This window comes from Homalodisca vitripennis, chromosome X (assembly GCF_021130785.1).
Source record: "Homalodisca vitripennis isolate AUS2020 chromosome X, UT_GWSS_2.1, whole genome shotgun sequence".
NCBI lineage: Eukaryota > Metazoa > Arthropoda > Insecta > Hemiptera > Cicadellidae > Homalodisca > Homalodisca vitripennis.
The window spans coordinates 62,333,144-62,347,256 of NC_060215.1; the positions used below are offsets into that span (position 1 = coordinate 62,333,144).

At 35.2% G+C, this 14,113-nt stretch overlaps 1 protein-coding gene across 1 annotated transcript in view; it reads left to right on the plus strand.

Moving 5' to 3' along the window:
* Positions 1-10,445, plus strand: part of LOC124369069 (protein tyrosine phosphatase domain-containing protein 1-like) — a 39,255-nt gene extending 28,810 nt beyond the window's left edge. The window contains 1 exon segment of the mRNA XM_046826782.1: positions 10,231-10,445. Within this exon segment, the coding sequence (XP_046682738.1) occupies positions 10,231-10,349 (119 nt within the window). The 3' untranslated portion in view covers positions 10,350-10,445.
* Positions 10,446-14,113: the final 3,668 nt, after the last annotated feature.

Here is a 14,113-nt window from a genome sequence, read left to right on the forward strand (position 1 = left end):
CACACATTGCCATTATTTTCAAAATTCTGTAGAATCATGTACAATAATGATTACTTCAAACCATAATTCTTATATACTGTGAGGGAGCGACAGTTTTCGGGATATTCTAAATGAATTCGTGCTATTATGTACTAATTTAAGTAGCTGTAGTAGAGGAAGCGGTAGGGGATTGATATAGGTAAAGGATTTTTTATTCATTCCAAGAACTCCATGTCCATGACGTGTTCAACATACTAACATGGCAACATACATTCCCTTTCATGTAGGCCTCAGCATAAGTCTTTTCTGCTTAGTAAATGTATATTACGCATCAGAAATGGTAGTTTCTGTATGAAACTACGAACTGTGGAATGTAGGGTTATTGATAGTTCATAGTTGTGAAAAGTAAGCAATTGTCTCAAACGCACATGTTCTTATAAATATAGCCGTAAAATAGTATTTTCTGTTTTACATGTGTGTTTTGAACGGGAAAGACTATTTGTAATCTAGAGTCTTTTGCCTCCATATGTTACAATTCTCAAACCGTACTATTTTTGACATAATATAAAAATTCTAAAGACAGGGTGGCCATCCAGCTGGGAAAACCAGGCAACCAGAAATTATAGGCTGGGAATTTAACGCACCGGGTGGAAGCCAGGGAATCTTCCTGTAAAATCGGGAACATAAAAAAATTGTATGTCTCTAATAACTTATAAAATTAAGAAATAATTTGACAGCTCCTTGAACCAGAACCTGATTAATCTCGAAACTTACTATTTTACGCAACGTAAAACTGTGAAACTGTGAATGAAGATCGAAATATGTTCGGGTTTCCTATCTGACGCCGGTTGATCCAAGGTTGCCTCCACTAGTGTAGTGGATTTTTTCTTGGTTAGTTCTACCATTGTGTCGTAGCAAGCCCCGCAAATACATTGGACAATATTAAAGTCGGCAGACCGACCGTTTCAGGCCTCAGCCACTATACGAGTGGTACGCTGTATGTACTAAGCGGTAAAGCGGCATAACGGCAGAGCGTTAGAACATACAAACGGAGTTTTTGTGTTTAAGTTTTATTCAGTCACCGAAATGGGGTTTCCGATTGAAGTTTTCCAACACTATTATCCTTGAATGAAAATAGTATTTGGAAAAAGTGTGAGTTGAATAGATTGCACAGGCATACAATGTACAATGTTCACCCTTTAAACAGGCTTAGAGTTCGGTTCGGTGAATATTATCATTTGTTTTGTGGTTTCATGAGATGCAACCTGGTTTTTGAGTACACCACAATGTCAGTTGGATTTTTACCAGACCTGATAAGACACCAACGTTTCTCGACCACCAATATCTCGAATGTCTTTGTTTCTGTTTTGGATGCGGCCATCTCAGACCATTTCGCGCAGGAGGTTCTTATTGACGATTGTCCGCAGGATGGAGATGGGACATCGGAGCTCCAATACAAACGCGTTGTGCGACCAAAAAATATTGATGAATTGAAAATGCATCTAGCGCTGGAATCCTGGGATTTCCTACACGATTATAAATGCCTAGATGATATGTTTAATGGATTCAACAATAGATTCATCTTTTATCTGAATTTGTCATGTCCTTTAAAAAACAGGAGAGTAAAAATATTTTTACACAGCCAGAACACATAGCGAATGAGTTCAGTGCCTATTTCTCTTCGGTGTCTTCTGCTTCGTTTTGTGGGAGGTCCGGTTGCGGTACGGGTCGAAATCCGGAACCGCTGACATCCATGGTCGTTGCCCCTGTTGACGAGGATGAGGTGGCCCGCATCATACAGAGATTGAAATCAAAAAGTCGACCGACATAAATGGTGTCTCAGTGTGGTTGCTCAAGTTATGCTTTCAGCATATATTGACACCACTAACCAAATTAATAAACTTTTCTTTCATTCAAGGCTCTTTCCCTTCAATTTTAAAGACTGCTAAATTAACACAGATCTTTAAGAAAGGTGATTCCAGTCAAATGAGCAACTACCGGCCGATTTCAATCCTGCTGGTATTCAGTAAAATCTTTGAAGCTGACTTCCTGATTCGGCTAAATGCATTTCTGGAGCGTTTTGAGATTTTGAGTCTAAATCGGTTTGGATTCAGGAAAAACAAATCCACAATCCATGCAATTTCGAATCTTCTGGATAGTGTTGTCGATGGGTTGGAGAGGCTAGAACATGTGCTCAGCGTATTTTTCGACCTTTCAAAATCAAAATCTTTTTTATTGCAGCGACATTGTATATACATTGTATGGCAAACGTCAATACGGGGTTTCTAAAATTCCAGGCATAGATACACACAATACACATTAATACATACAATTTTTAATCACGGCTCTTTCATTCTTCGCCAATGCAACCCACTTAGTACAGCAGAGTCAGTCTTCTAATTGGGCGGTCTCCCAGTCGAATGCCAAAAACTCACCCGCATTATAGAATGCTTGAGACACCAAGAAGCGTTTGAGGCAAGTCTTTAACGCCTTAGGCGTTGGGGCATGTTTAATTGAATTGGGCAGTCTGTTGAGGAAATGCACACCCGCTTGCGAGGGTAGGCGTTCATAAAACACCGTTCTGTGTCTCCCAGTCCGGTAGTTTGCCCTGCCACGCGTCTCATACTGTACATGTGTACGATGTCTTGGCCTCTGGTTAAGGCGCATTTACTCATACAAAACAAAGTTGTTTCCAAAATGTAGAGGCACGGCAGAGTCAACAGCTGCAATTTCTTGAAAGCTTCGCTGCACGACTCTCTAAATTTGATTTTGGCGATTACTCGAATTGCTTTTTTTTGGAGTCTGAATGCTCTTTGAAACTGAGTGTTTGCGCAAGCTCCCCAAAGGACCACTCCGTAGGCAATATGGGGGTAAATCAAGCCGTAATACGCCGTAATCAGTACCTGACTCGGACATTATTTGGCTAAAGATCTCAAAACAAAAATGCCTGAGCAGATTTTTGTGCAAACATGGTCAATGTGCTCATCCCAAGTCAGCCCTCGATCGAGGTGCATTCCTAAGAACTTTGAAGAGCAGACTTCTTCCAGTGTGGAGTCATCTAACAAAATGGCCCGCTCACACTGGTTGCCCGCAGTGCGCAAGGCAAAATTAAAAACGTTGGTTTTTGAAGAGTTTGTTGTTAGATTGAGGCTGTGGAAGTATTGGACACAGTTGATGATGTCAACAAAAGCCTGTTGTTCCAAAACTTCGCTTGGCATTGCATTGAAAAAGAGAGTTGTATCATCGGCAAACTGCACCAATTTTCCATGCAGGAGCGATGATTTTATATCGTTCACGTAAAGCAGGAAAAGCACAGGACTGAGGATAGACCCTTGAGGGACTCCATATCTCAGGTCTATTGGTTTGGATGATTTATTTTATATTTGGACAACTTGGAATCTCTGACTTAGGAACGAGCTAAGCCATTTAAGAGGCACGCCTCGAATGCCGTGGGACTCAAGTTTGTCGAGCAGTATACCGTGATCTACGCAGTCGAATGCTTTGGACAGGTCTAAAAACACACTCATTGTGTGGTTTCGACATTCAATCCCCTCTACAATCATATCCACAAGACTCACAACTGCGTCTGTTGTCGATTTGCCCTTTCTGAAACCAAATTGTTCACTTGAGAGCTGATTGTATTTGTCCAAAAAGTGAAGCATTCTTATAAGAAAAAGCTTTTCAAAAATTTTGCTTATCACTGGCAAAATTGAAACAGGGCGATAGTTAGTAATTGAAGCTGGGTTGTCTTTCTTAAAAATAGGAATAACTTTAGCAATTTTCAGGAGAGAGGAAAACACTCCTTTTTGGAATGAATAATTTACTAATTGGGTTAAGGGTCTCACTAAATGCTTGCAGCATTTTTTTTATGAGCCATGGAGACATTATATTGAGGTCGTTTGATTTTTTTTGGCTGGGAGCTGCTGAATAATTCGGTGACGCTCATCCTCAACGACGGGCGCCAACACCATTGACGATGTGGGGCTCTGTCTTCGCAAGGGGCGTACTTGAGGTTCATATGGCCGAGGACCCCGCCCATCAGCAACGGATGCAAAAAAGTTATTAAACTGATCGGCAATATCCGTTTCATCTTCCATAAGCCTAGACCCAATTTTAATTTTGACTGATTTGTGAGTTTTCGTTTTATTATTAATGATGCCCCAAGTTGTTTTCGAAGCGTTTTTGGAAGCGAGAATAGATTTTGAGACATCATATGCTTTTGCAGCTTGGATCTCTTTCCTGTATGTTTTTTTGTAATTCTTGAAAAAAGTTATAAATTGTTCGTTTGAAGCATTTTTGTAAACTTCGGAGAAATACTTTAATTTTTCTCTAGAAACTAAAATACCCGCTGTGAATCCAGTTGTTTTTGGAAGTTTTTTCGCAAACATTGATAATTTTTGTAGGGCAGCAAATGTTAATATGGAAATTTAGAGTGTCGTTAAACAATCTAAACTTCTGCTCTAAAGGTTGAAATGAATTCAGAAAATCCCATCTTTTTTTAGAAAGAGAAGTGTTGAGGTGAGCGATGTTTTCTGGCATTACGTCTCTTACTGTTTGTTTAATTTTGGGCTCCCTTTTGAGTTGTACCCCACTAATGACGGCTTCTTGGCCATAGTGGTCTAAGACAGCTGTATTAACTACAGACACCGCGACACTTGAGTGGTTGGTGATGATATTGTCGATAGCAGATTTTGTTGCAGCCGTCACTCTCGTCGGAGTTCTGACTAGCAACTCCAGGTCAAATGGCCTAAGTAAATCGACTAATCGAATTGTGGAATGGTGAGTGTTGTCCAACGCGTCAATGTTGAAATCCCCCATCACGACAAATTCCTGAAGTTGGTTAGTCAGGCATGTCAATAATTTTTCGAATTTAGAAAAAAAAATTGTCTACATTTCCACTAGGAGACCTATAAATTCCGATCACAACTAATTTTTATTGATGCGTTTGAAGTTTGATCCCGACTGCTTCAAAATCTTTTTCGATTGATTCTTGGATCGGAAAGGGGGTAAACAAGAAATTTTGTTTAAGAAAAATGCTAACGCCTCCTCCTTTGGAGTGAGTTCGACAAAACGCGGAAGCCAATTTGTAATTTGGAATTTTGCACAGTGCGACGTTCTCCGTGTTAAAACCGCTTTCGGTTAATACAAGGAGATCGGTTTTCAGATCCTCGCACATAAGTTGGATTTGATCCAGTTTGTTGGTTGCAAATTGAGAATTTTGATGAAGCAGTCTTACTTCAGTTTGTTTTTTAGTGTTTGTTAGTTGTAATTGGGTTTTGTCTGTCAATTTTGTCCGCTGTTTCCAAACAGAGTTTGATTTTTCATCAACAACAACTGTAGAGCGTTCGTATGTAGGTGAAGATCTCACTGCCTCCGCGTAGCTGTTGTGGGGTAATGTCCAGGGTGTAGCCGGACTGGGCGGCACACAGGGGACCAAGGTGTTGGCAGCCGGTTCCGGCGACGGCATCGGCAGACATCGCGGCTCCGCGGTGGCGACGCCCGGAGACTGCATAGTTGATGACGGTGGCTTCTCCGCCTTTCCAAGGCATTTGACTACTGAGACACTGATGAACTAGTTAGAGCTTTGTGGCATTCGGGGTCTTCCTCATAAATGGATCTCGTCTTATCTTAGGGACAGATATCAGTGTGTGCACATCTCAGGTGTCATGTCGAAGAGAAATAAACTGGTTCATGGAGTCCCACAGGGTTCTATTCTTAGACCGGTTCTTTTTCTTCTATATGTAAATCGAATAAATTCATCGATCCAAAATGGAAAGATTAAATATGCCGATGATACAACTCTCTGCATAAAATCAACTTCGAAAGAAAATCTTGAAATTGAATCCTTCATTGCTCTCAATTGCTGCATTCAAAATTTTTCTGAGATATGCTTAAGAACAAACAGTACAAAATCTAATGTCATCAACTTTTGTCTCCGACAAAATGAAGATGTAAGCCACCCGTCAGTTTTTGTAGAAAATGAGCTCTTAGAGAATACTGACTCTACCAAGTTCTAGGGATGTACCTCGACAAAGGTCTAACCTGGAACAATCATGTGGACTATATCTGTGCTCGGGTTATTTCAGACATCTACGCCCTGCATAACCTTGCCAACTATTGTTCACAAAAAGTCTTAAGAATGGCTTATTTTGGCCTGATTTATCCATATCTGACTTATGGTTTAAGAGTTTGGGGCAGCTGTGCCAAATACAATCTAGAAAGAGTATTCAGACTACAAAAAACGCTGTCAGAATAATTTCCCAATTAAACATCAGAGAGTCGTGCAGGGATGCTTTCAGGGAGCTTGAATTGCTGACTCTGCCCTGCCTCTATATATTGGAGGTTGCCCTGTATTGTCGATCAAAGTGTGTTCTTATTCGGGGTAGTTACATTCACTCTTACGAAACTAGAGGCAAGGGGAGTTACCGTGCAGAACAGCATAGGACGGTGGCTTTCGAACGCTTGCCGTCACAGGCTGGAGTCAAATTTCTCAATCGGCTCCCCGAGGGTCTTATACAATCGAATAATTTAAACCAGTTTTAAAGCTCTTCTGAAGCGCCTACTGGTGTCGAATGCGTTTTATTTTGTCGAAGTGTTCATGGCTGGCTGCTGGGAGAATTAGAATAAAAATGTACATACAAATTAATTAGTTAGAGCCCCGAGTCTCATGTTGAATGAATGTTGGCGTGAATAGGCAAGAGATGTATGTTTGAATGAGTAATGTAAGTATGAATGTGTATAGTAGGAATTTTAACTAATAACTTAAACCTGACTTTTGCAATGCAATGTCTTATTGCCAAAATGCAATAAAAGAATTATTATTATTATTATTTTGTGTTCGAGAGTAAAATGCGCTAGGATAAACAGGCGCAAGGGCTCTCGCGAGCGCTGTCTCAACCAGAGTCGGACAGTTGTTTGTAAGGATTAGAGTGTTAGCCATTACAATTTCATTTTAAACAATATGGAGTAAGTGAACAGACTTCGTAATTGATCCCGCAAAAACCAGCGAAACAGCTGTAGCAAGTATTTTCGACAGTTCTCACGAGTTAAATTGTTCATCTTGTTCACATTATGCGACAGTAGTTGCGCAAATTCTCTCACAACTTTACTTGCCAGTGTAAATTCAAGCAGCTTAATATTGTTTCCAGTCTTCAGACGACCAGCCGTCCGAATCTACCTCGATGTCAGTTTTTGTTGTTGTTCTATTCTGGAGGTAATTATGGAAGGTGCTGTTCTGTACTATATACTGGTGTCTACTAATTCTACAGATCACGAATTTACCGCACTTCGGCAACTTCCATAGCAGATAGCTCTCTGATGCACTCTCCATATATTGGCCGTGAGTATGATATATTTGGAGCAATGATACTTTCGCGGGACTGTAACCAGGGCTTCCACCAACTATGGGAATCTGGAAAGCGTGGAATATGTATGAATTTCGGGCTTCAGGAAAACATGCGTGGATTATACGTGAATTTAAATAATTAATGTTCCTGGACTTTTTGCTGGGGATGGATGGATTCCGATATTCGATACTCCGGCTCTTTTCACTCGATTCTGATGCCAACAGAAGTGCCAAACATACGAAAAATATGCTTTGAAAATTACGATTTCACAATATTAGAACTATAGTGGTGTGAGGAAACTGAATCTCAAATCCAAATAAGTCTATTCGCGGATGATAGCTGATAGGCAGTACGCAAGTTGCAATCGGTAGTAATACAGTTCGAGAAATGTGTAGACATTTCATAGTAATTTTACAAGTTTTGCGAAATGTTGATGTTTTTATTAAAAAACTAAAATAATTTTCCTCTGTATGTGTGAGTAATAAACACTTTTAATTTCAGTATTTGAGTAAAATCTATGTTGTATATCGTACACACAAATTTTAACACTAGGTCATGGTCACCTTGTACATTTATTTCCCTAAATCTCTGCAAATTTCTTTTACATAGCGTGGTATTCTTAGCCATATTTTCCTCCAAAAGGTCAAAATTAAAAGCAGAATACTGATGAAAGTATATGTTTTATATTTCGGTTGTACCGAACCAACCTTGTGTCCCGGAAAAAATCGTCGTCTCGTGCCGAAATATCGTGCACCGCAGACTTCTGACCCGCAATTAATTATGGACTGCAGTCTTCCCCACGCTGTGTTGGTAGTTGTCTGTTCTCTTTATTTTTTCGATTAGATACATTAATTTTCCAAACATCACATAAAGGAAATCTATTAGGTGTACAATATGTTATGTCAACACACAGCGATTTGTTATCAGCGAATTTTTTGCAAATTGCTAGCGGCAAAATCTGCTAGACCACCTTCGTTGCATTTTCTGCAAATAACGATAAACTTTCGCCGTTGTACTCGGCATAAGGGTTAAATACACTATTACAGATGTTTACTTGGTTTTAAAATGGACTAGAGAATCGGATATTTTCGACTAGGAAATCCGGAAGTTTGAAAAGAAGTTTTGAGTAGCCACCCTGAAAGATTAAGATGTATTTTCAATGTTTAATAAGTCTAAATTTATGTTTGGCTTTGAATATTTGGAAAACTAATTAAAATGGGGATCTCCAATATGCATCAAAATTATTTGCTGCGTCTTTCTTAACAGTTTATAAAGAAGTATTATATTTGAAGATTTTGAATCCCTCTTCAGAGAAATGAGAGTCGACAATTTAATCCCTCACAAGGTAGATCCAACATCTCATCGAAAATATAGGAGCTATAAAGATCTATGAGTTTTAAATGTACCTAATGTAAATTATAACAAATTAGCAATATATTATTAATTATATATTATTAGTAAATGTGGATTTATTAATTATCACTCCACTCTATGTAAGTAATAATAGATTTTCACTTTCTCCCGTTTAAGAAGTGCTAACATCTTAGTTATGAGTTACTTATAATTTCCATTGGTAAAATATTAAGTTTGTAATTTTTAGGACAACAATGTTTCAAACTTAAATTTCTTGCGTGGCCTATATTAGTTATAAACGTTACTTTCTATATTAAAATTACCAAAAAATCATTGAAAAGATGTAGTGTATTAAAGCAAATTTAAATAGTTTTTGGATTGATAGAAAAAAAGGCAAAGTACAGTGAGAGGCTATACCAAACTTTCTAATCATTTATTTATTCATATATGTAAATACATATGTTTACCTAGTGGTGTTATTTTAAATAGTGTTAAAAATTACATCACTATAATGCATTATATAGCGTTATCATCACTATTATGTTATGATATGATGTTTAAGTGGTTTAATAACAATAAACCCTTTCAACGTTTTGTACTGGTTTGTATATGTAATAAGGACAACGTTAATTCTGGTTACTTCGTTATAATAAAGTGTATTTGAATTGCTTGATTGAAATGGTTAAGCAATTCTCTTCAAGAACAATTCACAAAACACTGTTACACTGTCATTTATTAAACACATCATATAGTGTGTTAAAAAATAAGAACACAATTATACTAACTGAAATTAAAATGTATTTAGTTGAATCGTATGCCCAGAGTTGTTTATGAGTAGCTCTAATATGAGAGAAAATGTAATACACCACATCTATGAAATAACACTGTCTCATGTAACTATTAGGCGTTCCACAGCTCATCTGGCAGAGAATAAACTAAAGTGCAAAATGAAAAGTAATACTTAATTGAACTCAAAGTTTACAATTTATTTTTATCAAGAAATAAAGAAATACTTTTGGAGGCAAAATAAACATAAATAACCATACAGCATTTTCAGCTGAAAAATATATTAAATATTGTTGTTGAAATACATCATCTCAGGATAATTTCCTAAGGATGGTGGTACTCAGATACAATAATGTCTTATTCCATGTGTTTCTACAAGTATCGTCAATACTTGACTTATTGAGACAAACTTTCTTCAAAAATTGTATAAAGGAATTAGCTTATGTGTCAATAGCATATTAATATTTAGTTCCACTAGGTAACATAGAAATATATAAACAACATTAAAGACAAATAACATTGCATAACGCATAAAATATCTGTTTATACAAAATATCACAAATAGAAGTAAAGAAATCACATTTGTCAGAGATAAAAAATAGGACTCTATTTAATAGTTGAAGTATCTTTTCCAAATGTTAAAAAAGAAAAATCTATCTCCAGTAAAATTGTAGAAACTTCAAATAGATACTCAAAACTGTTTAAAAATTGAAATAATTTGCATCATTAACAACATATATTAGTTATTTATGTTGTTTTGTTTCAGAAAAGGACTTTGGCAAACTGCGAAAAGGAACATATAGAAAGACTATGGAGTTTTCCATGAACCTTTTGGATCAAATAAAAAAGAACATTGCTAAAAACAACCTTCCACCAAGATTTTGATCTGCTACAAATGCTTTGAGAAGAATTGTTAAATATGTTAATTCAAATGAATTATTTACTATTAACATCAAATAAATTGTTGACACTTAGATTATTGATTAACTGACTCTTTGATCTAACCTGAATACTGTAGGACCTAATGAGGAATGCATCTTGTTTGCTCGCTAATTGAAATCCAACAAAATCCACTTACCTGAAATCAATCGCCTATGAGTTAAGAACAGTGTTTCGCGATTAAAACCAAATTGCTGCCATAAGAAACCAATACACTACAGCATTATTTCAGAGTTTGGTATTTTTTTATCTTTGAGTTGTGGAGTTATACTCAAACTCATACTATCTTGTACAAAATGTATCAAAAGCCATGTGAGAAACTTAAATGGCACATTTCAATGTATCTTAGAGTTCCAGAGTTACACTCAAACTAACTATCGTGTACAGGATGTTATTAGGTACCGTACCAATAAACAATTTTCAATAGTATTAATTTAGAATAAAATATTCATGACAAAGAATTTGTATTGATAAATAAATAGATAAAGCAATACAATATTTGATCACAAATATTTTACTAAACTGTGTTATTTGGATATTATATTTTCTACTTGTATCAGCACAGTATTATCTATTAGGATTATTACAATTAAATAATTTAAAATTGTTAAACATATCTTTCACTATTTTTTTATTAAGTCCTAAACTCCTGTTTATTTGTGAATGGTTAGATACAATTATTTGAAGTTTAAATCTGACAGCAAACTATGGAATTGTTATGTCAAAAACTGGTCCAGCTGCTTCAAAGTCTAGCCCGTTGAATAGATATTTTTCAAACTGTCTTATTGCAGTTATGTTTATATTGTTTAAGCCTAGCAATTGAAATTAATAACAAAAAATAGTGGCTTTTTACAGGAAAGCCTATATAAAGGCATATCTTTCCTAAATTTTCATTTTAATGCTTTTATAAAGTTGAGAAAATAAGAATGACAACATTTAAGAACCGAACTAAAAGTTAAATTATTTATTGTGGTTGGGAAAGTCCTATTTAAAATGTTGCCATAGAATTATTGATAATTTTTTAGCTGTAATGTGCAAAAAATTGATAATCATTTAGTAAATTCCAAAATATGTTCCTCTACCATTATATTTGCCAAATATTGTGTTCATATTGCACAGTAAATTTTGAAAACTGAGGCTTTTATATTTAAGTATTATGTGGATTAAAGCGTTATCTCATATTTTTAATTTGCACTGACTTTGTAAACAAATCTTAATCTGTATGTATAATAAAATTATGCACCCAATTCTTAGCAAATCTTTACAAAAACCAACATAAAAGATTCACAAGTAAACAACGTTCCAAAAGTTCTAATTCGTTATTCGGGCCAATTGGATAGAAGAGCTAACAAAATTATCGAAGTGAAAAGTAACATACATGGATTAATAATGCATAGGTTTTGAACAAAAAGTTGCATAAAATTTAATGGTACAAATTTTAACCGAGCAATATAGTGTGCTAATGTAGTTCAGAAAGTAAAGATACAATTTTATTTAACAGCGATGGACATATTATAGACACAATCATACTAACAGAAATTGCCATGGACATTCTGTGGAAGAATTAATTATTCAAGTAAAATTGTTTTATGTTGTTTGGGTTAATGTAGAAATAACCTCTAGGCATATTCATTCTTCACCAGAGTAGTATAGATGTATTACAAATACATTGTTTCAAGCACTGAAGTAAGTCAACATCTCAAGGAGGCTGGAAATTCCTAAATGCTGAAAGTTTGTAAAGGCTGGAAGGTTCGTAATTTAGGGAATTCATAAAGGCTGAGAGCTTATCCAAGGCGGAACATTTCACCCTAATTATCCACTCCCAAACTCCACCCAATAGATTGAAGGAGTTTTCCTGTACAGAATCAGTGACCTTCTAGACGCAGCAGATTCTCACAGACTTGAATATCCCAGAGGATGGAAGCTCTCACTATTTAAGTAATAATACGTTTCTTAGATTAAATACTCATTAAGTTATTTATTTATTTAACATACTGCCATATATTTATAAATGCATGACCTCAATTTTCTATTAACTGAGCACAGCTTAATCTGCTTCATCCCACCGCTCGCTACTGGAATAAGCCATTGATAGAATCTGAAGAAGCTATCTTCTAGAATTCTTTTTGCTTACTATAATATCATCTTTCATTCATCAAAATAAAATTATATTTTAAAGAAGCCATGCAAAATCATCATTTTAAAGAATTTTTATTTAGTAAGTAGAAGAATTTATACTTAAATTACATATAGAGTTTATTATTATATGTGGGTAAAAATGAACATGTTAAAAATAAAGTGTCTATACATAAAAATGCTATGATAAAAAAGAAAAGTGCAATGAAAAATTTCTAACATACTATTCCAACTTTATTTTTAAAGAGATTTCAGTAAATTCAAACATTTTTAGAATTCAGCTTAAGCTGAAAAAGTGAAATCCGACTAAATTGTGAATTTCTAGGAAGGAACTAATCATTTTATTAATTATTTTCTATTGATGTCATTTTTTGTAAATTGGTGTTGCTGTTAATAAATTAACAACAAGAAAAAAAGGAAGTGACGTCTGTCTTTTCTGTACCTAGTGCAGGTTCTACTGGCAGATATAAACCAACCAGAAAGGAGCCCTGTTGGAGAGCAGTGAATTAAGTGACCGGTCTGAGACTTCAATTATTGAACAGATCATATCAAAATTTGGCGTCAAGATAGTTTATGGCTTATGTGTTAACCTAGAATTAATACTGAATATGTTTAGAAACAAAGGATATACAGCATGAAAAATTGTTCATCAACATTATTATGGGAACTTTGTTAATTAAGGATTACTTAAAAAACTACACAGTCCATGTACAAAATATTCTTTAGTTTGTCCCAATATAGAGTTGACATTAACCACATTGACCTGTCTAAAATACATATTTGTAAATGGATGTTGATTTCATAGATTATTTTAATCTAATGGTTTAATTATGAATAACTAACTATTCAAACCTATTTTGTTTTGTTTGCACATTGTTTGCGCACCAGAGTCCTTATAAAAAATTCATCGAATGATTGCCCTAGTAAGTGGTTTTAGTTCAATATAGGATTGTTGCGTCAACAATTTCAAAATGCACATCTTTCATTTTACTCTGAAAAAATTTGTTAATTCAACAATTCTTTCCCTGATTTTTAAACTTTCATATTATATATTTCAGTTATTCGTGCAATGATCTGTAATGTAAATGACCCAATAAAATATTAATAAGATGTGATTGACCCATTTTACAGCTTTGTTAAGCTGTAAAATGGGTCAATGAACCATATGAATGTTATGTGTTTATCTTCTTTATATGGGTCATTCTGAAGAAGAACTTTTGATTCAACTTTTAGTTTTATCATTAAATTGGGATGTTGCCATAATAATTCATATATAATATGAGTTATTGGCGGATTAACAGACTTTCCATTGTTTAAAACGACTCAGCAAAGTTAATAAAATTTATTTGTAAGGAGAATTTTTATAACTCAGTATTGATATTTCATATTCACTTATTATAAAGGCAAGGAAGACCAAAAGATTTAGTTTAAGTACTGTAAAAAGAACAATTTTATTTTTAAAAACTTCTATTTCTCACATGCATGTCAAGTAGAGTGTTGTCATAGGACAATCAATACGCCCGATGTAATTGATCAATTCAATATTTACTTGTCACCTATCACAGTTTGCAGTC